Here is a 24,994-nt window from a genome sequence, read left to right on the forward strand (position 1 = left end):
CTTTTTAATCAGCAAGTCAAAACTCGTGTCACCTCCTCGGTACCTGACAACACAAGACTCACTTTACATTTTCTACAGATAGCTATGACACCATAAGCCTCTCCTTCCATACTGCTGTCTGTAACTTGACAATGTTATTATGTTTTGTTTCAGAAGTGCAGTAAAGGAGTATGGAATGTGGGACCAGGTCAGAATGGACCATGGAAAAGAGTTTTACCTAACTCTTTTATGCAGGAGAAGTTTGCCCACATTTACTCTCGACTACATCAGTGTATGAATGGGTATGAATGATTAGATATAGTTCTGATGTGGCACCTTGCATGGTAGCTCCTGTCATCAGTGTATGAATGGGTGTGAATGGGTGAGGATGACATGGTGTGTATAAGAGCTTTGAGTGGTCGTAGGACTAAATTATATAATAGTACAGACTATTTAATTCACACTTTTATTAATTATTCGCAATGGATAGCTGAAGATTATATTAAAATGTGTGCAAGCAAGTGAGTCTTGAAAAAAAAAAATAATAATCTGAAAAGTTCTGTCATTGCAATGACAGAATCACACAATAAAAAAAGAATCTGGCCAGAAATGAACAACAGGGTTAACTACCCATTGAAAGGGGCATTGATCCAACTGGTTGTTCAGGAGGAGCCTGATGTGGAGGACAGGATGACAAAACTCTGTGTATCATCTTTGACATGCCAGTTGGCCCAGCTTGGTGTTGACCGAACAGTGCAAGCATGGAATGAACACAGGATTCCAGGTTGGTGTTCCGGTTTGTCTCTCAAGTCTTTTTTAATGATGTATTTCTCACAATTTTTTGCTATGAGAATGTTTCTGAAACATGTTTAATCGAACACTAGTGGAAGCATGTTGCAATACATGGCTCGGTTGTGATGGCAACTACCAGCTGCAGGTGAGTTCTGAGAACATAAAGCTATTTCATTTGTGTTTTATGCAACATCAGATGTCACAGACATCATTTTTGACAATCTAATTCAGGTTTTCCAAAACATATCCTACATGATACGTTGTGATGAATAACATGACTGTGACAAACAGCACTCCCCTAGTTAAGATTGCTTACTGGGAGTCAACTGTTTTATAATTAGGTTTATATCTACAGATTTGTTACTATTTTGAAAATAGTCAGCCTTAAGTTATCACTGATTGTGTTAATTTTAGTTCCACCTCGAAGCCAGATTTTAGGTCAGCTTCTTGAATGCACAGAAGGCCTATAGAATTAGAATCATTTTATTTTAAAGAGAAACCATTGTTAAACATTCAAATCTTATTATAGGGAAGGGAATCCTAGTTACTTGGCCAGAGAGGGAGGCCAAAAAAGCTGTCCCCATACCTTTTGCCAGATGCATTAGTGGCTGCAGACTGGTATGAACAAGAGGTGGGCTCACTGATACCAGACCCTTTCACAGTGCACAGGACCAGGAGGCTGCAGAGAGGGGATTTGCTCTCCAGGGTACTGCTGGACAATGCAGTCAATCTGACACAACTTTTTAAAGATGGACTCAAATGCGTGATTGATGTTACAAGAAGACAATGTCAGCACTAAGGTTTTTATTTTATTTTAATTTGATCTTGCATCACCTTCTACGTGAATAGGTCAAATATAGAATGTGAAATAAACAGTTAGCGGAATTGTTCCACAAGTGACATTTGAAGTTATACAATTCACCTGATTCTAGTCATGGCTTCTTACTTCTTCTTATATGTGATGTTGATAAGTGTACGATTATTGGTTAAATTGACAAATGTCTTGTCCTGGTGTTTCTGTTTTTCTGTTTCTTTTATTTACATTCTGAGGAAATGAAAAATGTTCATTTGGATGTATCCTGTACCCTGTGTACCCAGGCTAAATGTGACCTTTGACCTTTCACAATGATAGGGCAAATGAATCAAATTTACAAAGAAAAAGGAAACAAGTATTGTATTTCAAGATGATGATCTCTCTGTCACTAGAGATAACACTTCAATTTTTTTTTCCTACAAATTATATTCCAATATCACTAAACTGCATTCTCAATTACGTTTCGAGGGACATGTTTTTTTTCTTTTTCATATTAAAACAGGTTTAAACAGGTTTAAACAACCCTCTTAACAAAACAGGCTTCTGCAGACCAGTGTTATTGTATGGGAACTTCATTTGCTGGTTTGTCCTACATGCTTTGGAGCTGTTTGTCTGTAGCATTGGTTCACAGCCTCACGGTCTGATTCCCCCCAAAGCTCCAGAGATCAATCTGATGGGTCAGACAGTAACATGGTAGCAAAGAAGAAAAGAGAACCAACTAATCTTGATTTTACTCGTCTTGTGAGATTAGGAAAAAAATATTCTGTCCCTCAATGGCAATAAAACTGAAGTCCCTTTATTTTGACCACAGCATTTTATCAACATTATATCTTCTCATCTTGGCCCTTTGACCTCTTCTGTTTAACCATCAATTCAGGATTGAAGTGTGATAAATAAATTAATGAGCAAGGTAGATTATTCACAGTGTTTAATAAGAATAAACCAAACGTCTCTTTATTTTTCAATTGCCATTATTTATGCTTCTTGATGAACAAATGCTGACTCTTCCATGTAGGTATGTTTGGTTCTGAAATGACATAAAAATAACAAGTAAATACATGATGATACATGATTTATGTTGTAAACTAACCATACACATAAAATATCAGATGAAATAAACATTAAATACATCTGTATCAAAAACCTAGATAATTAACAAAGACACAGGTAAATATAACTAAATCTATTATACTGCCATCTACTGGTCGAAAGGGACAACACTTTCGCTCTGCGTTCACTCAAGCAACAGAACAAAAATAAATATCAGTGAGAACAGCAACAACTCTGCGCACACACAAAATGACTTTGATCAAACTATAACAAACTGTATTGCATCAAACAATGCAGCGATTAATCAATAACTTGATTCTTGCTGTGTACATGGATACATGCATATTACATCGCCTGTAGTCAACTGTTGTTGCTAACATACTCCCATCAGCCCAGTTCATTTATTTATATTTATTTATTTTTCTTCTAACGTTACCTGAAAAGATACGAACTTGCATACGCTCATTCTATTGCCTTGGCTTTTATTTTGACATACTCTTCCGGGTTACCTGTCTTTCTTTAAAAAGAGAAAAAACTAAAAAGGGATTTGCCCAATTTTTTTTTGTCAGAATCATTTTTTATCAGAAGTTTGGAGATGTGTTTTTTTTTTCCTGCTCCTTTTTTTAGTTGCTTCATCTCTGCTCTTAGACCGTCATGACTGCGATTCACAGATTGTAGTTTATCATCTACTCCATGAAAACAGGTGGTGGCTACATGACGTTTTATGTAAAACAATTTATTTTGAAAGTGTATACCGGAAGCAATTGTATGCTATCGTTTTTCTTTGCACAAATGAAGAATTGAGAGCTTGCAACAGAGCAATGCTAGCTGTACACTGCCATCCAGTGGTCACATCGCGTTACTACACCATATTCATTTTTCACAATTACACAGTGCCACTTCCGGTACGCACTTCAAAATTAAATACAGAGACAGGTGTAGTTATACACTTTGTCCGCTGGAGGGCAGTGTCTACACGTGATTGTATTGTATGTGGTTATAAATGCTGTTTTTAACCATAAACTCTAACAAGCGCTGAAGCAGACACAATAGTATATTAGGACTTTAAAGCATGGGGTTACCGAATCCGGACCCAGATGCCGTTTTATCCGGACCGGGAACGGTTACCGAAAGGTGATTGAAAGTTATACAATTTTAACGGAGCGCTTCAATTTTGACCGACGCAGCTTCCCTCGCCTTTACTCGTATGGCGGTTCAGGAAAAAACACCGACCAATGGAATGCGTTGTAAACAATCTCACGTGATGGGACTGTGACGATTATTAAAAGCAGCAATGTGAAACGCCAATACGAGACAGAACATAACTCTTCTGAGCAAACATAAGATAAGATAAGATAACATAATCCTTTATTAGTCCCCACTCACATCCAAAATGAAGGCATAGAAAATAAACTATCTAAGAGCCCAATATGAACAGAATCCTAACACAGTAATTCAATGCCCACCATAATGTTAACGGGGGAATAGAGCTGAGACAAGTGGTTTCTTTAAAGTCCCTGCACACACTTTTATTTTATTAGAAGATAGAACAATACGGATATTGTGTTTTTCTTTTTGATTGACATCACTTCACACCTGAATTAACAGAATTTAAAACTGCAGGGCAACGGCAATTCAGTTCAGTTCATATTTTTAAAATGAAGTACTTTATTTTAAGAGCCATGTTTTTCAAAAGCTTTCTGGTACGTATTTTATTTCCAGCCTTTTTTTTTTTTTTTTTAAATCCAGCCCTTATTTTACTTGATCAGAGAAGAACACTTATTTATTATACCAGTATGCATTATTTATAATTCATCCATTTGAATCTGAAATCAGACAATAAATATTGTTGAGATATTATTTCTTTATTTGTCAGTTGTTGTCTACATACAGACGTTGATACTTCTAGGCTACATCCATATATATACTATGTGTGTGTGTGTGTGTGTGTGTGTGTGTGTGTGTATATATAGCGGGTAAAATAAGTATTGAACACGTCACCATTTTTCTCAGTAAATATATTTCTAAAGGTGCTATTGACATTAAATTTGCACCAGATGTCGGTAACAACCCAAGTAATCCATACATACAAAACCAAAAACCAAACAAATAAGTTCTGAAATTAAGTTATGTGTAATAAAATGGAATGACACAGGGAAAAAGTATTGAACACATGAAGAAAGGGAGGTGTAAAAAGGCATGGAAAGCCAAGACACCAGCTGAAATCTATCAGTGATTAGAAAGCAATCCTGCCCCTTGTCAGTGCAAATTAATATCAGCTGGTTCAGTCCCAACTGATGACCTATAAAAAGTCGTCTCATTACCAAGGTGTCACACAAGAAACATCTCATGATGGGTAAAAGCAAAGAGCTCTCGCAAGACCTTCGCAACCTTATTGTTGCAAAACATACTGATGGCATTGGTTACAGAAGGATTTCTAAACTTCTGAATGTTGCAGTGAGCACTGTTGGGGCCATAATCCGTAAGTGGAAAGAACATCATTTCACCATAAACCGGCCACGACCAGGTGCTCCTCGCAAGATTTCTGACAGAGGAGTGAAAATAATTATCAGAAGAGCCAAGGACCACTTGTGGAGAGCTTCAGAAAGACCTGGAATTAGCAGGTACAATTGTTTCAAAGAAAACAATAAGTAATGCACTCAACCGCCGTGGCCTGTATGCACGCTCACCACGCAAGACTCCATTGCTGAAGAAAAAGCATGTTGAAGCTCGTTTAAAGTTTGCTGCACAACATTTAGACAAGCCTGTGAAATACTGGGAGAATATAGTCTGGTCAGATGAGACCAAAATTGAACTCTTTGGATGCCATAATACACACCATGTTTGGAGGTCAAATGGCACTGCACATCACCCCAAAAACACCATACCAACAGTGAAGTTTGGAGGTGGGAACACTGGCAAACTTAATATAATTGAAGGAAGGATGAATGGAAAAATGTACCGAGACATTGTTGATAAAAATCTGCTGCCATCTACCAGGATGATGAAGATGAAACGAGGGTGGACATTTCAGCAAGACAATGATCCCAGACACACAGCCAAGGAAACTCTCAATTGGTTTCAGAGAAAGAAAATAAAGCTGCTAGAATGGCCCAGCCAATCACCTGACTTGAATCCAATAGAAAATCTATGGAAAGAACTAAAGATCAGAGTTCATAGAAGAGGCCCACGGAACCTTCAAGATTTGAAAACTGTTTGTGTGGAAGAATGGGCCAAAATCACACCTGAGCAATGCATGCGACTAGTTTCTCCATACAGAAGGCGTCTTGAAGCTGTCATTACCAACAAAGGCTTTTGTACGAAGTATTAAATAAGTTTCAGTAAGCGTGTTCAATACTAATTTTATTACACAAAACTTAATTTCTGAACTTATTTGTTCGGTTTTCTTTGTATGTATGGATTACTTGGGTTGTTACCGACATCTGGTGAAAATTTTCATGTCAATAGCACCTTTAGAAATATATTTACTGAGAAAAATGGTGACGTGTTCAATACTTATTTTACCCGCTGTATGTATATGTCTATATGTGTGTATATATATATATATATGGCACTGAATCATAGTGCAGGTTTGACATTAGTGTGATGTTTAAGACCTTTGCATGAGGATATTTTCTCTAACTGGGCTTTGCTGAATTTTAATTGAATACCACTGCTTGTAAGGTTTATTATTCAACCTGCCCTGTTAATAGTTTTGACAAATCATGTGTTCATACGCCCTCTTGTGGCCACAGTTGCTAACTACAACAGCCCTACTGTCACGGCAGACACCATCATATAGTTATACTTTCTGTCAACACTGTCAAAATAAAAGCCCTTTAAATAGTTTCCCGTCCTCCATGATGCCTGGCGCAACGTACAAAAAGTATACTGCGTATCATTCATTCGCTAACACGAAGATATTTCTTGACAAATTAGCTAATGATGTGGGAACGTACAACATACATTATAAATAAAGCATTTCCCAACTCATTCTGAGCTGCCAAGAGACGCAGGAACAGCTAGGTTTTAAAATGTGTTGCATTAGCATTAAATGAAGCTTCTGTCCTGTGGCTCTCAGTCAGACACAAGATGGTGAGTCAATTAATTGTCATATTTTAAATAAATCTTAGGAAATGAAATATGCCCATTCTCCATTTAATATAAACTCCAACCAAATATAACCTTTAACAGAACATCCTGACTCTGCTCTACTCATAAATGTGCTCTGTGTCGTGTTTTTGTGGTTTCATCAGATGAAGTCCTTGGTGCCTCTGGGGAGAATGGGTGAGCCTGCAGGTCAGTGAAGACTCTGTTTAACATCACTTTGATTCGTTTTCAGTGTTTTTAATGGAAATGATGTGAGCTCTCAAAAAACTAAAATCTTAACTTCCCTAACCCTAACCCAATTTGCATGTTGGTCTCAGGTTTATTATTACATCAGCTAATAAATACTTGATTTATATGATTTTTACTGTCAGTTGTGTTGCATATTAACACAGTTGCTTTTTTTTGTCACACACATGTAGATAAGCATTTGTATATGCACATCATACAACTCTACTCTGTGCTGAAGCTCCAAGTTAGGATGTTTTTTCTCATTACCAGCTGCATTGTGTTTAATGTTCTTGTATATTGAGAACATACATTATATTTTAAAGTCAGTGGCCTCTTAAGCTTCATTATAAATTTGAATAATGTCTGTAATAGACATGGAGATTAAGACATGATTCAGCGGATTTACACGTCCTTAGAAGATCATTGTCTCTAATGTGGAGACCTGAAGCTGACACTACGCACCTGGAGCTCATTTGTCTTCTTTGTTGGTTCTCACAGAAAAGACACAACGAGGTGTTGGTGTAGGAGCAGCAGACTGGATGAGAACTGGATAACAGTCAAATTACCTTTTATATTTCAAGGAATGAGGTATCCTTCAACTTTAAACAAATTAATGAAATGAAAGACATTGAAGGTCCCCATTTGATCATTGGGTAATTTTGTGACTTAAATGTAATTAAATATAAGTCAAGTTTTACTTCTTGTCATCGTTACACAAGGCACATTGTGTTGACATGATCAGATAATCAATCTATGACCCAATATAGCTACCTGTGTTCTATGTTTTACAAGGTTTTAATCTATTTTCCATGAAAACTGATGCAAAAAGTCTGTTGGGTGTTGAACCAGGGTCTATTATTGGAGAAGGAGAGACTTCATATATTTTGTAAATGTTAGTGGAGATGTCTCTGTTTTCTGTCCAGACCGCTGAAATAATAAAGGGACTTGAAGGGCCTGGAGGAGACGAGAACTGGATTGCATGTAACAAACATTTGGTAACTATCAAATCAACTAGTACAAGCAGTTGTTGTAGTAATAGTTTAAGCTCCTGTAGTGGTTGTAGTTGATGTTGTCGTAGTTGTAGTAGTATTAGTAATTGTTGTTGTAGCAGTAGTTATTGTTGTGGTAACCTTACTAGTATTAGTTGTAGTAGTCATAAAAAATCCATGAAACAATAATAATATACTATGCCTTTAAAATGTCGTAGTATGTTACTTCATACTGTCATGGTGTGGTATTTCATGAATAATAATAATAAAGTATTTCATAAAAAAAGAATAAAGAATTCTAGTATCCTATAAAAAAGTATGTCATAAAAAAGTAATCCAAAAGTAATAGTATAGTAAGTTATACTTACGCCATGAAATAAATATTATATAGGATGAAATAAAAAATGTCTTAAGAAAGTCATAGTATTGTATTCCATGAAAAGTCCATTAAAAGTCATAATATAGTGTGCAACGAAAAAAATATATATGTTATTGTGCAATAAAAAAGTCGTTAAAAATTTAATAGTATAGTTTGCCATAAAATAACATAAACACTCATAGTATATTATGCCATAAAAATTACATAACTTGTCAAGTTATGATAGGATGCCATAAAAATAATGATACAGTATGTCAAAAGTCTAAGTATGCTATTCCATTATAAATGTCATTACAAATGTCTTAGTAATCCATAAAAATATCATACAAATGTCATAGCATAGTATGTAATTAAATAAAATATAGTATATGTTAACAAATGTCATTAAAAATAAATTATATTATGGTATGCCATAACAAATGTCATAGCATGTCTTAAAAAAACGTCATAGTATAGTATGTTATAAAAATGTAAAACACAATGTCAGAGTATTGTATATCATTAAAATATCTGGGACCATATGCCATAAAATGTTGGAAATATATCATAGTATAGTATGGCATTTGAAAGGTAATAAAATGCCTTGGTATAGTCTGTCATAACAATTCTAATAAAGTATGTCATAAAAAGTCATAGCAAAGTAAGTCATGAACAATTCATGAAATAGTCCCAGTGCAGCATGCTATGAAAATGTCGATGAAAATGTAATTGTACACAATGTCATACAAAAGTTATATGAATGTCACTGGTTAGTAAGTCATACAAAGTAAAAAAAAACCCGAAACAGTATAGTATGTCTTAAAAAAGTCAAATAAATGTAATAGTAAAGTACAGTATATCATAAAAAGGTCATAGTATAGTGTGTCATAAAAAAATATTTTAGTGTACTATGTCACGAACAATTGCAAGAAATGTCATAGTGTAGCACATTTTGAAAATGTCATAGAAGACATCCCAGTTTAATTTGTTTTAGGAAATGTTATTGTATAGTATGTCATAAAAAGTCATAATATAGTATGGCCAAGATGTTCTTACAAACATTAAAGTATAGTATGTCATAAAAAAGTTATATACTTGTCAGTATGCAATAAAAAAAGTCGTAAAACATGTCATAGTATAGCCTGTCAACATTTTTTTATAGGATAGTATGTTATAAAAATGTCATAAAAATACAAAAGTATGTTATAAACAAGTCATATGAATGTCATAGTATAGCAAGACATAAAGAAGTCATAAAACATGTCACAGTAAAGTATGTTATGAAAGTAACTAAAAATGTCTTGGTATAGTATGTCAATTATACATTATAGTATAGTTTATCCTATAGGATAGTATATCATAAAATTGTCATAGTACAGTGTGTCATAAAGAACATTATGTGTGTCATAAAGAACATTATAGTAACATTATAAATGACTCAAAGTCATATTATAGTATGTCATGAAGTTCATTTAAAAGTCATAGTTTATTGCATTAAAAAAATGTCACAGTAAAGAATGTCAAAAAAGCAACTAAATATTCCATAATAAAGAATGTCATTTAAAAATGGCATTAAAGTCAAAGTATGGTTTGCCATAAAAAGTCATTGTTAATCATGTCATCAACAATTTCATTAAAAAAACGAGTGTAGTATGTTATCAAAATATCATAGAAAATGTCATACAATATTATGCCCTAAACAATGTGATTAAAATTGTCATAGTATAGTATGTCATAAAAAAATCACAATATAGTTTGGTCAAGAAGTTATTATAAATGTTTTAGTATACTATGTGATATTAATGTCATTGTAAAGCATGTCAGAAAAGAATTGTCAGAAATTTCACAGTAACTAAACACTAAAATGTCATACTCTGTTATGTCAAATGACGTAAAGTCAAAGTATGATTTGCCATAAAAAGTCACAGTGAAGCATGTTATAAAAATGCCTATAGTATAGTATGTCATGGAAAAAGTCGTAAAAGTCAAAGTATGGTTTTCCATTACAATGTCATAATATAGTATTATAATTATGTCATAGTATAGTATGTCATAAAAAAGAACTTACAAATGCAATAAAAAAAGAAATATATCCTTAAGTCATAGTAGGGCGTATTATTAAAATGTAGATAAAATCATAGTATAGTATGCCATAAAAACACAATATATACTGACAAAAAATGTAATACAGAAGTCATAGGATGGTTGCCCATAAAATGATTTCATAGTATGCTATGTCATGAACAATTTGATAGAAAAGCCTTAGTGTAGCATCATATAAAAATGGCAACAAAAATGTCATAGTATAGTGTTTCATGACGTCATAAAATTAATTGTTGAAAAATATGTCATAGTACAGTCATGAAAATGTCACTGTATAGTATGTCATACAAAAGTCATACAAACGTTACAGGGAGACAAACAAGCTGTCTGCAAGGAAGAAGCAATTTATCTGTTACACACATAATTAAAACAATGCATCGTGTAGGTATATCAGTTATCAGTAGTGAAGTGCATGTATGGATGTGTGGAACGCAAACATGAACCAAAGGAACTGTGTCATGATGGTGGAAGAGAGGATCTCCCCAAGAGACAGCGAGGCGGCCCCATGAAGAAGGTATAACTGGGAAGGGCACACACACACACACACACACACACACACACACACACACACACACACACACACACACACACACACACACACACACACACACACACACACACACACACACACACACACACACACGCAGGCTCAGGTGAGGCTCATACACTGACCCTCTGTTCAGCACCTTCAACTGACAAACCCATGCACAGCAACAGGGACACCTAGTGCATGGGAGGAGGAGGGTCATAAGTCATAAAAAAGTAATATAAATGTCATAGTATAGCATGTCATAAAAGTCATATAAATATCATAGTATAGCATGTCATCATATAAAATAGTATAGCATGTCATAAAAGTCATATAAATGTCATAGTATAGCATGTCATAAAAGTCATATAAATGTCATAGTATAGCATGTCATAAAAGTCATATAAATATCATAGTATAGCATGCCATAAAAGTCATATAAATGTCATAGTATAGCATGTCATAAAAGTCATATAAATGTCATAGTATAGCATGTCATAAAAGTCATATAAATGTCATAGTATAGCATGTCATAAAAGTCATATAAATGTCATAGTATAGCATGTCATATAAAAAGTCATAAAAAGTCACAGTAAAGTATGTCATCAAAGTGACTATGATGTCTTTGTATAGTATGTCATAAAAATGGCATAGTATAGAATATCATCAAAAATGACATATGTCATAAATATGTCTTAATAAAGATATAGTATAGTATGTCATAAAAATGTCATAATATCAAAGTACACTATGCCATAACAAAAATCTTTAAAAATATAGTTTATTTGTTGTATTTGTTGTTATTGTAGTAGTAGGCACACATGTATGTGAATGTGATGCAAATTATTACGTGATCTTTTTTCTGATTATATTATTAATTTATTTTTGTGGTACTCATGCTATGACCATATTTTATTACATACTGTATTATGACACTATTATTTTATGGCATTATTTCATTTTTTATGACATACTATATTATCTTTTTTTATGGCATACTACAGTATTACAATTTTTACCTTTTACCTTTAATGTTGTAATCATTCTTTTAATAGTATGCCATACTTTGGCTTCAGATGTCATTTTTCACGACATACTATGTTTTATTCTTTTAATGGCATACTGACTATTTTCATGAGATACTATACTATGTCTTCTTTTATGACATTTGTATGGCAAACTATTCTATCACATTTGAATATAAAAACTATGCAATGACATTCATTATGGCATTTTATAGTATATATAACATAATAATATATCTATTTTTACTTTATGGCATACTATACTATGGCTTTGACATACTATATCATTTATTTTTTATGGCATACTATACTATGGCTTTGACATACTATATCATTTATTTTTTATGGCCTACATTATTATGTCTTCTTTCATCACATTTTGTATTGGATATAATGATATGACATTTTATTGCATACTATACAATAATAGTTTCATGACATACTTTATTATCTTTTCATATCGCATACTTTAATGCAACATTTTTAAGAATGTTTTACGACCCTATGTCAACTTTTCTTTTGACATACTACACTTTCATGAAATGTTATGGCATTCTATTCAATCACATTATTTTTACAACATACTATTTTATTATTTTTCCATGGAATACTATATCATTATTTTTATTGACATACCATACTCTGACTTTTTATGGCATTCTTTACTGTACTATGACTTATAATATCAGGATAAATGTATATATATAAAAATGTATGTATAAAAAGGTGTCTGTGAAATTTTCCGCTTCTGACAACACTGTATAATAATAATATTCACACTGCTTTAAGGTTTTGAGGAGTTGTACTTGTACCTGTACTTATAACTACATCCCCACACCATTGAAATCTAAATCCTGCCCCTGTATACATAAGTGATAGTGATAACTATAGGATCGACATTAAATTAATGAGAAATCCACACGGGAAGGAACTCCAAACGGCCACAAGATATTGCTGCTTTGCCGTATAGTAATAATAAACTATTTCTGATTTCTAACACTGTAGGTGCTCCTCCCCAACTGTCTGGAGTAGCAGCAACAGGCTTAGCCTTAGTTCCTACAGCTGCAATAATATCAGATTGATTTGAGGAGATTAATGACAAAGTAATTATCAAAATATCTACCGGCAATACCTTTGATTCAAATAGAAGCATGATTCATAAAGGAAACCATATAATTAAAACCCCTCTTACATGAAGAAGGTGTGTCCTGTCTGTCTTTTCCCAAGGTGACTCACAAAACCATTCTTAAACCACCTGTACAAATGAGAAACAGCAAAGAGACTACTGACGGGTTTGGAAGAAAAACAAGAGTCAAGCAGCTCTTTTTAGAGGATTATATATTACAGAGACAATTATTTAAAAAAAAATACTTACACACATTTTAAAATAATACTTTTTTCTCTTTTCAGCACCATATTTTTGTTTTATGTTGAAACCTTTGCCTTCAACACAGTAAAATCAGACAAATATTTGAGGTCATTCACTCTGGAGAATCTCAAGGTCAGATTTTTTAATTTTTGCGGTTTAGTTTCCCTGCTATAGTAAAAAAAAAAAAGACACAATAAAAAAACAAACAAATAAAACCAGAACCCTAGTATGATCTCCCCCCATAGCCACGTTGTACTTACAAACAATAATGGTATTCATCACTTTGAATCCGATGGTGGCTGACAGAGCTGTCTCCTCCCTCTCACATGTCTCTTACCCGCCGTGGTCTCAGATAAAAATTCAGAAGAGGTTAGTGCGTCACAATTTTTAGCACCTCAATGTAGATCACTTCAGGGGCTGACTCAGTAAACTGTGTGTCTGTGATGCATTTCAAAGCCCAGTGAAGTATTAACCTGAGCCTAAAAACCAATACACGCCAAGTCAAACAGTAGCAACGACAAGGAGATGGGACAGAACTGGAGAGTCACCATTTAATTATTACAGAGGAAGCAAATTTAACAGCACAGTACAGTTGTTTAAAACTCTAAGAGGGGATATTACAATAAAATATGGTCACAGATTCTTTGGTTCTACAAAAGGAGTTTGGACAGGGCGTGAACAGAAGCACCATCACTCAGACTGGCAGTGAGTTTAACATGCGAGTCACTGGCTTCACTTGACCTCCAAGTGTCAGCTACAGGAAATAAATACAAATGAAATATACCACATTTGACTGGAATATTTTGTGGTCTGTGTATTATTCAATCTCAAAGCACCCTGTTTGTTTTAAATAAATACAATAGAATATCACTATTTCTGTACAAATGGAATGTAATGCACATTTTCCCCAGTAAAAAGCTTCATGAAATTGTAAAAGAGGCTAAAGAAAATGAAGGACTCAAAGTGAATACTTAAAGTGTTATGCTTTGGTATAATTAGCACCTTGCCACACAGTTTTAGTTTAAGTAAAGCATGCGTTTTATTCACTGCTGTATGGAAAAAGAAGGAGGGAACTTTGAATCTCATATACATATTTAAACCCTGATGATGTTCAGCGCTTGGATGCGAAATCAGAAAATGTATTCTGGATGGAAAACAACAATCAAAGTACCCAGAAAGTGACTCAGCAAATACTGGACTGATGCGTGGTAGCGACCCTGGTAGCCTGATCACTGATCTGAAGAAGAAGAAGCATCCGCCCTTTTAAAAGGCACCAGTAACATGTGAGTATATTAGCATCAAGTTAAAAAAGAATGGCTTTTAAATTCACTGATCTAGGATCTGCTATCCTGCCTCACTGCGTGCAGCCGGTTTTGTTCAGTGTTAACAAATGAACAATTCAAAGAGACAGTCTGCTGCTCTCGGGGCTGAGGAGAGAATAACTAGTTTACAAAAAGAATGAATCCTGCGTCACACTGGACTTCATTAACCTCACAGCATGACACCACAAATAATTTTTATCATCCGTTTGAGCTGTTAATCAAATATTGGCCTCAGAAAGGTGGTCATGAGAAGAATATTACAAAGAGCCATCCTAGACAAGCCAAAGAAAGACAGAGCTCTGTGATGAGAACTCTGTGTTTTAAATGTGAACAACATGACTGACAAGTCACTAGAATTTCATTATTTTCTTACAAAACTAGTTTACTAGTTTCTAGTCCTTTGGTTTGATTTTAGAACTTCTGCCAAGTGCAAAACAGGTAAAAAGTCCATTCAAAACTTTGAATTCTGAACAACTTGTTATCTGAATGACTTCAGGTTTTTATCTCCAAAGCAGTGGACCGAAACACACGTTTAACTGTTGAACATCCTAGATGCAGACAGCCTCTTGCACCTCTTGTCGGTCATAAAAGAGTGACTGTCAACCACGTTGCTCGCAGTGTGAACTTGGGATCAAAAGAAATAGTGTCCAAGTGTGACCTATTGTTGATAAGGGGTGGGGGGAGGTAGAGCAGGTGAGATGAGTGGAAAATAAAAGAGAGACAGCGGGGAGGAGAGATGAGTGAGAGGGGGATCAGAGACGGGGGGGCTTCTGGCCTCAAGTTGCCGGCATGCCCTCTTTCCCGGGCCGGCCCTTTTGGCTGCTGGTAAAGAAAACACTGTTTTATTCCAAAGAACACTCTCTCCTGGTTTTTTCTTCCTTCCTCGCGGTCGTGCGCCCAAACGATGGTCTCCTCTCCGCAAGTTTTTTTTTTTTTTGACGTCCATTAATTGTTGGGAGGATGTTGCTTTCCCCAGGCACGTGCTTGAGAGTGAGTGTTTGTCTCTCAAAAGCATCTGCGTGTGTAAATGTGTGTGTGTGTGTCCGTGGGTTTGTGTGTGTGATTGTCATTTACAAGTGAATTTACAAATTACTGGGCGTGTATGTTTCTTATATATAAGTGTGTCTGTAAGTGCATGTGTGTGTGCGTGAGTATTTGCACGTGTCGTTTCTTTGCATGATGCGTAGATATGTGTGTGTGTGTGTGTGTGTGTTTTTTAGCCTTGGAAACAGACAGGTCCCACTTCAAAGCCAAACTGCTGGTTGCTCTCCCCAAAGTCTGACACCTTGATATCCAGCAGAGGAAGATGCTCCACCTGTGGTGTGTTGATCTCCAGGACGGTCCTGTCAAAGCCCTTACGATACTGCAGAGAGAGACAGAGAGAGAGACAGAGAGAGAGGGAAACATGTGTCAGCCAGTTTATGTTCATATTTTTAAACTCTGCAGCATAACATGGCAAATTAAAAACACCTTGGAAAGAGAGTTACAATTCACAACTGATGCACTTCAGATGAAGTGGCCTGAAGCTTAAAGAAAACTGATTATCATTAATATTTCTCATTTAAAACAAGTGAAAACAGATGTGGCACTTCAATTTTAAAATGATTTGTCCAAAAGACAGATCTGGTAAATATTTAAAGGGTCGTTTTCAGCATTATTTTGTCTGATAGTTTCTGTAATTTAATTGAGTGTACTTTGTAATATGTGACTTCAGAGTGTGAGCAGACAACATATTCATTCTGAAATGTTAAACAGCAAATATTGATAGCATGTTGACTGGTTGTAGAGGAAGGTGAGGAACACTCTAGTTCTTAAAGGTCTCCATGAAATGGTATCATTTTGTTCTTAATGTGATGTATTTCCTGTTCAAACATAATGTTGAGGTGAACATGTCGGTTTTATTTGATAGGACAAGAAGAAGGGCGGACAAAATGTGTTGGCTTCACTGGCTGGATGTTGGATGGGTTATGCCTAGTAGTGCATGTAAAGGAAAAATAGAGTTTATCATTATTATCATTATAGTCCCGCATAGGGTCAATATCCAAGTTACAATGTTTTCCAGAGGTCTCACACTAAATCAGTTTCTGTGTGTAAACTCACAGAGCAGCCATCGACCAAGGCCTTGATGTAAGGGTTGGTCTCGTAGCTCAGCTTCTCGTCGTTGGCCCCCTGGAGGTGCAGCGCCCTGTTGTAGTTGTTCTTGGCGCTCCGGTCGGCCCAGGCCACTGAGCGGTGGCAGTGGTAGGTGAGGTTCTGGCGGGCCTGGACGCTGAGGAGACGCAGGAAGCCCAGCTGGACCACGCCCACAGGCTCACCGGTAGAGTCCACATAGGAGAACTGGGAAAGGAGGAGGAGGAGGAGGAGTGTGAAGAGGAGGTAGTAAAATGGGATTTGGAGGAAGGACAAGAAGGTAATATAGGATAAATGTGGAAGATCAAATGGAGGGAATATGCACAGAGAGGGAAAGGGGTGAAGAAAAAGGTGTGAGAAGGAAAATGATCCAAAAAATGAAAAATTAAGGGTGATTTAGTAAAGTTAAGCGCTAGACTATTAACTCAAAAACAAAGTTTCACAGCTCTTCAAGTCACAGAGGATTACTGACCTTACTACCAGTGGCGAACTGACTGTACCAGGATCCTGGAGTCTCGTTGTCCCAGGAACTCATCTTCACCTGCCACAAGAATTGTCCATGACACATATTAGTTTAATGTTGATCTTTGGACAAATAAATAAATACAGCTGGTGTGGGGAAACACCAACCAGAGGTTTTTACGAACCATTAAAGCACATTTAATAACATAACATTTTTTGTTTTTAAGAATTTTGTCTTATTAAAAAAGTATTTAAGTGCATCATTTTTAACACTTTTTCTTAACTTGCACTCAGACTTTTAGATATTAATGTAGGAATATTTATCCTACAAGATTTGAAGGAGATTTTACAGTGTTGCTGATTTGGTGGACTGACCGTGTTGATGCTCTGGCTGGGGTACAGGCAGGTTTCTGCTCCGCTGGTGAAATTACAGAACACCTTGAAGGAGTCTCTGGAGCAGCCCTGGTTAGGATCAATCCAGTACTCTCCTGCAGAGGGCGACAGAGAGAGACAAAACAAGGGTGAAAACCTGATGGGAGGCAGAATAACTCTGAGCAGCTGGCAGATACATCTTCAGGTCGATTCCCTTACCGTCTTTGAGCTCCGGCTTGCTGAGGTGCAGGTCCTGGCAGGTGCGGGCAGGGCTGTCCTGGGTGCCAAGAGGGAAACGCATGGTCTCGATCTCCTGTCGCAGTGAGTTGAGAGAGCCGAAGATCTCTTCCATGCCTTCGCTGCCCATCAGGAACTCAGTGCCAGTGGCATCAGATGCGGGCATGTCGGAGCCGGTGTCGGGGAGCAGCATGCTGGCGTCGATGGAACGCTTGGACTTGGGACTCCTCTGGATGGGCAGGGGCTGAATGACCTCGCCTGGTGGGCCCTGGGAAGCAAGTTTACATTTTAATCAATGAACTGACAATTATCAACAGTCAGGTGCACGAAGTGGATAGAACTTGAAAAACAGTGAAGCACTTACAGGAGGTCCAGCAGGTCCTTGTACACCTTTTTCTCCCTTTGGACCAGATCCACCCTAAACACAGCATGGAGAGGAAAGATCCAAGAAGCATTAGTGCATCAGATCCAAGCTGATACATTTCATTCATTCATTTTGGTACAAACACTCTTAAAGTATACTCACAGAAGATCCCTTAGCTCCCTTGACACCTTGAGGACCCTGTAAAATATATAAGTCTTTAGTTTAATGATGGTTACCCCTTCTATGGTACTTTATAACACCTTGGTCATTGAGAAGGAGGAATATGAAAGTGAGACAGCATGTTGATTGGATAAAACAGTACAGGCACTCACAGGCAGACCAGGAGGACCAGCAGGGCCGATGGGTCCGGTTCCTCCAGACATTCCCTGTAATGCAACACGATACATGTCTAACATGAGAATAGTTTACATATGATCCACTGAATGTGAGTAATGGTGGTTGAGTGGCCCCTCTCTCACAGATGTGGAAGAGGTCAGACTTACAGACTCTCCTTTTGATCCAGAGGATCCCTGAGGCCCAGGCAAACCTCTGTCTCCCTTTTCTCCCTGCTCTCCTGGGGGTCCAATGAGACCGATAAGTCCCGGGTGTCCCTTCTCTCCCTTAGATCCGGGGTCTCCACGCAAACCAGGCAAACCAGGAGGTCCCTGCAGGAGGAGAAGAAGAGAAAGAAGAGGAAGACGGTGAGGAGGTGGTGGAGGAGACGAGAAACATGAAGAACAGGAGATGAAAAGAGAGAGATGATAGGAGACAGGAAGACGAAAGTCTGAGGATTGAATGAGGAGCAGGAGGAAAAGACTGCAGTTTGATCAAAACCAACTTTACTACTTATTTGGATGTCAAAGTGATGTCAAAAGGCATTGTGATCTTACAATTGGTCCAGGTGGTCCTTTCTGTCCGGCAAGTCCTGGAGATCCTTGCTCACCCTGAAACACAGTTGAAAAGATTTAGCAGGAGGCCGCCCATCACCCATCCATAAATAGTGTATACATCGGTATCACATGTTACTCCAGAAATATTGCATTGTCTACAAAAATACATTAAAATCTTAACTGACCACTGATCCCGGCAGTCCTCTGAGGCCTTCTGTTCCTGGTTTTCCTGGTTGACCCTGGGGGCCGACGGGTCCGGTCTTTCCTGGGGGGCCGACAGCACCCGAGTCTCCCTGTAAATGATGATGATGAGAAACATGGTTAAACATGTTTTTAAAGGTTATTCCAACCATTGCGGATCAGTAGAAGTTATGTATCACAATTGCAGAAGAAAAGAAGACGAGGAGTAAAGTTACCTGCAAAACTTTGGTTTAATAAATAACATATCAAACACATGTTGCAAATGTTTTTCAGAATAAAAGCAGAGTTAGTGGTTTATCCTTGGATCACTAATGGAAAGTATCATCACCAGGAATGGCCCTTTAGTATTGTTTGCCATGAGTTTAGACTTTGACAGGAAGCTGAAAAATGTTCTAAGAAGCTCTGGACTCACCTTAGTCCCCTTCTCTCCCTGACGTCCCTCTGGTCCTTTTGTTCCAGCAGGGCCCTGGAAAATGAAATATATATATAATATCATGGTGAAATTCTAATAGCATAGACAAGTAGAAGGTTCTGCAAAGTGTATAAAGGGAAGTAAAGGATAATAAATATAAAAAAAGGAACAAAAAGGACGGAAATCAGCTGTGGCCTGCATTTGGTGTATATAAAAAGTTTCTCTCTGCTATAGTAATTTCAGTCGATCTCCACCTCCATTGTTCTTTTTAATGGTTTCGAGGCCTTAAACCAAAAGGTTGTCTGGATTGATGTTATGTTCTTTGTAAAAGTGCTTTGCTTCTCTGGTTGCAGACTAATTAGACTCTTCATATTCTTTCAGTCGTCTCTGTGTAAAAGCAACCACAGGTACAAAACAAACAGTACACAACAAACGTAGTAGTACACTTAATGAATGTCTGGATGTCATACACCTGATACATTCACACATTTGTAAGAACCCGTCAATGGTCGATGATGCAAAGGTTTTTTTATTATTACTGGCAGGGATATGGCTAGGCAATCATCTGTCCTGTAGTGTAGGGGCCTTCTAGAAACTGATCATAGGAGGGGCACAAAAGAGTTTCCTAAGAATAGGGTCACTTTTGATGAGATTTCAGTTTGAGTGTATTTCCTTTTTGTCATGGAATTTGCTCAGAGCGTAGACTGTAAATGAGAAGTAAACGTCACCAATTAATTTTGGCCATCGCCATCTTGTTTTTTTTTGCAACCAGAAGTGAAACGAGTTGGTGCTAAGTATAACCAAATGCTGAATGAAGACATTTTTGGGTGCCCAAAATGTTATAGTTAACATGGGCAGTGAAAACACATTGTGAAATATGACTCTAAATGGACCAAAATCTGCTAATTGATCATGATGCTGTATTGAAGTAGACTTGAAACTAGAGATTGAGACTTTTATACGGTCAGCCTAAGGCACTTCTTCATTAGATTCCCTTTTCAGAGCTGGAGTTTGCTTTGAAGAGTGATAAAAACATTTTTTTTATCTCCAATGAGGATGGCGACCTTACCCTCTTTCCTAGGGGGCCGGGAGGTCCATTCTCACCAGGAGGTCCAGGGGAGCCCTGCAATAGGAGGCAGAAAGAGCAGGTTGAGAATACTAAGGCCTTTTTACGTCACTCACATATCTGCATTGGTGACTTACAGATTCTCCTTGTTCACCATCTTCTCCTCTCTCTCCCTTGGCACCATCTTGACCCTGAAAACAGATGTAATGCAGCCTTTGAAACCCGGAAGAGACAACACTTATGCCTTAGTGTGATATTCAAAACCGAAGGACAATATATGGTCTCATATCACAATGTCAATATAATAGATACATTGCCCAGCCCTACACAGTGGTTAAGTCAGATGCTGACATAAAAAAACAAAAGAAAAAGGGTACTCACTCTGGGTCCAACCTCACCAGGGGAACCGGGATCACCAGGGAAACCAACAGGACCCTGAAGTAAGAGACAAAAACAAAACGCGTCTAAATTTATGGCAATACAATTTGGAGTAAGAAGAATTTAGAGATAAAATCACTTGTTCCTTCTGCAGTGAAATTTAGGTTCATTGACCTGTGTGTCAATGTCTTTGTATGTGTGTGTATGCTCATTTTATTGTGGGTTTCATACAGGGTTTCCTTTGGGTCCATCATCTCCAGGTCCTCCTCGTCCTCCAGCAGGTCCAGCAGTTCCAGGTTGTCCGGATTCTCCCTTCTCTCCGCGTTCTCCACGAGGACCCTGCCAACAGGAGCACAGGACTCTATGTTGACTCATGGATGCTATTAACCAGTCAGTAAAGGGTTAGTAAGGGTCAGTCAGACACTCACCTTCTTCCCTGGCTCCCCTACGATTCCAGGTGGTCCTCCCTCACCAGGCTCTCCCTGTGGAGCAAACAGAATCTCTTTTAGTTCTCAGGAAGTCTCTATTTCTTTGGATGCCATCAAACTCATACAGAAAAAATGCTTTAATGTTAGCAAAAAAATGTTATTTATCTCTGCACCTTCTCTCCAATAAGTCCAGGATTACCCAAACCACCAGGAGGACCTTGAGGACCCTGAAAAACCAGTAAGACAAAACGATTGAATAATTCACATCAAATTAATTATTATCAGCAAAGAGAAGAGCTACTTCAATTTATTACTCACCTTCCCAACAATAACTTGTTAGATCACAGTTTTAAGTCACTTTATAGAATGATTTTGCTGTGGCAGAGTGGTGATTTGTGTGACTTTGCTGTTCCTGAAACAATCACATTAACATGCTACCACTAACAGTGTTGCAAAGTACACATAAGAGCAGTGATCACTCACGTCAGCACCGCTGGGTCCAGCTGGGCCACGGGGTCCTGGGGGACCTGGAGGACCCTAAAAACACAAAGATGCTCACGCTTTAATCATCATTTATGATTTCATTGTGATGAAATAAGTCACTAAGTCATGATGACTGATATCAGGTATTTTTGAGACTCACCAGAGGTCCGACATCTCCTGTCTCTCCCTTCTCACCTGGTGGTCCTGGCAATCCCTGTAGAATAGAGGTGAGTTTAGTTAAGCTGGGTTTGAGTGACACTCCCTCTGAAGACAGCATTGTAGCTTTTTTTTTTACCTGCAGTCCGATGGGTCCTGGGGCTCCTGGGAATCCTCTGGTTCCTTCGTCACCTTTAGCTCCAAATGGCCCCTGCTGGCCCCTTGGTCCAAGCTCTCCATCAGCACCCTGCACCACAGAAGAAGAAAAGCAGAATTAAAGACATGAGAGATAAATAGATAGCAATTAGTTGCTGAAAACATTGTCTTCATCTAATCATGATAGTGATTGAATGTTCAGTAGTGATCGGTGTAGTGTTATCACAATTATCACATTGATAGCTCCTTTATGATACAGCACAATAGTGGCTTTCTTTCTTATGTATTTTATATCCTATTTCTTATTTTTATTTTTATTTTTATATTCTTTATTTTTTGACAGATTTATTCAAAAACATACATCAGCCCAAGGCAATTTTCTTTATTCTGCTGTCAACCTTTTTCAAAATTGGGTAACTTTTTACATTTCGGGAGAGGTATAGTGTGTACATGTAGACAATGAGTAAAGATTAAAAGAGAGTAAGAGAAAAAAATAAAAATAAAAACAAAGAAAAAACATGTTAGGGGGTTACTTGAGAGATAATGAAATAGAGGTCGATGAGGCTTGCTAAATTAAGGCAACATTACAGGGTCATACATTCAATACCTCCACAAAATCTGGTCTTAAGGGTTTTACATATCTCACCCACTTGTTCCATAACTGAATGAACACAGTTTTCTGAAGACGAAGGGAAAAAGTAATCCTTTCCATAACATAAATGTAATTTACTATATCTATCCACTCCTGTATCGTGGGGGGCTCAGGAAGCAGACAGCGCCTTGTGAGTGCTTTTTTACAAGCGGTTATTAATATGCCAATCATATATTTATCCGGGCGCCTTGTTTGGAAATCAATATTTCCTAAAAATAATGTAGTAAATTGCAGGGACAGGTCCTATTTGGTTTTTGAATAAACAGAAGAACTGAGTTTGTAGCATGAGCAGTGACACCCACCATATCCTAACAAATAAAGAGTGCCAACTAGAAACTCATGCAAGTTCATACAATCAGGAACAAGTACAACCAAATGGCAATGAAAACTGTCTGATCTGTCTTCAAAGAGTTAAAGTTGGTACATACGGCAGGACCAGGCTGACCGACAGGACCCATTGGCCCGGGTGGACCAGGAGGACCCTACCAACAAACAAAAAACAAGCACACAAACAATGAGCGAAACAGCAGTGATACGATAAACAGAGAAACGGCATCGATTCATTTTCACAAATTAGATCCTGATAATTTCTTAGGGCTCGATGAACGTCAGCGGCACTCACATGCTCTCCTTTTCCTCCCTTTGCGCCCTTCTGCCCATGTTCTCCGACCTCACCCTGCACCGAGCAAGAAACATCACGTTACAGCAAAGACGCAAGGAAGCAACGTAAACAACGTCCTGAAATGAATGATCATCCCCCCTCATGAGAGCGGGGTGGATTAATAAGGTAACCAAGGTGTTTTTTAAGAGTTACTGGCCTTGTCTCCGTCCTCTCCAGGTACTCCGGGTGATCCGGCAGGGCCAGGCAGACCCACTGGACCCTGCACTCCATCACGTCCGGCCGGGCCGATAGGACCTTTCTCACCCTTGGCAGGAGAACAGGAACAAATAGGAGAATCAATATTTAAATCTTATTCAAAATGACAAGTCAAATGCACTAATGCACATTGGATAAACATTTGCAGAATACTCACAGGAACTCCCTTCTCTCCAGATGGTCCAGGAGGCCCCTGAGGGCCTGGTCTGCCAGGAGGTCCAACAGGTCCAGCAGTACCAGCTTGCCCCCTCTCACCAGGAGACCCCTAGAGAGGTACCACATCATAAAGCCAGTACTGATTACAGCAGGAATTCATTGTGTGAATACTTTATTCTTAAATTGGATTGACCGAGATATACTGTTATAACAGAGTGAATCTATTTCATTATCACAACCCATATACAATATTCTTAATTATTAGAACCCATGAAATAAATAGCTCCAAAAACAAATACACATTTTGTACTGACCTAACTCAAAAGTAACTTAAATCCTATAGTACTCTACAGGGTGGGCTGGCTAGATATTACTGTAAATTGGAGTTAGGGTTTAGGTTTGAAACGTACAGCGGGTCCAGGAGGTCCGGCAGGTCCTTCACTTCCTTTCAGTCCTCCACCTCCCTGCAAGAAAAGACAAGAAAGGATTAATCAGTGATCTTTCACCTCACCTCCGCTGGACACGTTTCTCCAGAGGTCAATCTACTGCTATCAAAGTGATCAATATAGGAATGACGATCCATACGCAGTATTTGTCTGGGTCATACTCACAGGGGTTCCAGGAAGTCCTCTCTCACCAGGGAAGCCTCTCAGTCCTGGGGGCCCGTCTTTGCCGGGGCCTCCGGAGGGTCCAGGGTCTCCCTTGGTCCCCTCCTTCCCTGAGGGACCAGAAAGTCCCTGCTCTCCAGGTGGACCTGGGGGTCCGGGGTGGCCACGCTCGCCCATTGGGCCAGTCTCTCCTGATGGACCCTGAGAGGATGGAGATGGAGAGGGCATTGAGGGGATGTTGCAAGAATAGAAAAAAGACAAAAGTGTTGTTGATATGGAAACTGATGTGGTACTACTA

At 37.9% G+C, this 24,994-nt stretch overlaps 1 protein-coding gene across 1 annotated transcript in view; it reads right to left on the reverse strand.

The window, feature by feature from the left end:
• Positions 1-15,769: 15,769 nt before the first annotated feature.
• Positions 15,770-24,994, reverse strand: part of col11a2 (collagen, type XI, alpha 2) — a 37,438-nt gene continuing 28,213 nt past the window's right edge. Inside the window, exons 38-64 of the mRNA XM_054606587.1 lie at positions 24,700-24,897; positions 24,499-24,552; positions 24,090-24,197; positions 23,874-23,981; positions 23,678-23,731; positions 23,484-23,537; positions 22,387-22,494; positions 22,252-22,305; positions 22,092-22,145; positions 21,782-21,835; positions 21,609-21,662; positions 21,412-21,519; positions 21,184-21,237; positions 20,940-20,993; positions 20,806-20,859; positions 19,737-19,790; positions 19,309-19,416; positions 19,124-19,177; positions 18,737-18,898; positions 18,566-18,619; positions 18,396-18,431; positions 18,234-18,287; positions 17,852-18,137; positions 17,636-17,748; positions 17,271-17,339; positions 16,769-17,005; positions 15,770-16,031 (exon numbers count right to left, since the gene is read on the reverse strand). Of these exons, the coding sequence (XP_054462562.1) occupies positions 15,885-16,031; positions 16,769-17,005; positions 17,271-17,339; positions 17,636-17,748; positions 17,852-18,137; positions 18,234-18,287; positions 18,396-18,431; positions 18,566-18,619; positions 18,737-18,898; positions 19,124-19,177; positions 19,309-19,416; positions 19,737-19,790; positions 20,806-20,859; positions 20,940-20,993; positions 21,184-21,237; positions 21,412-21,519; positions 21,609-21,662; positions 21,782-21,835; positions 22,092-22,145; positions 22,252-22,305; positions 22,387-22,494; positions 23,484-23,537; positions 23,678-23,731; positions 23,874-23,981; positions 24,090-24,197; positions 24,499-24,552; positions 24,700-24,897 (2,544 nt within the window). The 3' untranslated portion in view covers positions 15,770-15,884. The remainder of the gene's footprint in view (positions 16,032-16,768; positions 17,006-17,270; positions 17,340-17,635; positions 17,749-17,851; positions 18,138-18,233; positions 18,288-18,395; positions 18,432-18,565; positions 18,620-18,736; positions 18,899-19,123; positions 19,178-19,308; positions 19,417-19,736; positions 19,791-20,805; positions 20,860-20,939; positions 20,994-21,183; positions 21,238-21,411; positions 21,520-21,608; positions 21,663-21,781; positions 21,836-22,091; positions 22,146-22,251; positions 22,306-22,386; positions 22,495-23,483; positions 23,538-23,677; positions 23,732-23,873; positions 23,982-24,089; positions 24,198-24,498; positions 24,553-24,699; positions 24,898-24,994) is intronic.

This window comes from Anoplopoma fimbria, chromosome 10, assembly GCF_027596085.1.
Source record: "Anoplopoma fimbria isolate UVic2021 breed Golden Eagle Sablefish chromosome 10, Afim_UVic_2022, whole genome shotgun sequence".
In the NCBI taxonomy this organism is placed as follows: Eukaryota; Metazoa; Chordata; class Actinopteri; order Perciformes; family Anoplopomatidae; genus Anoplopoma; species Anoplopoma fimbria.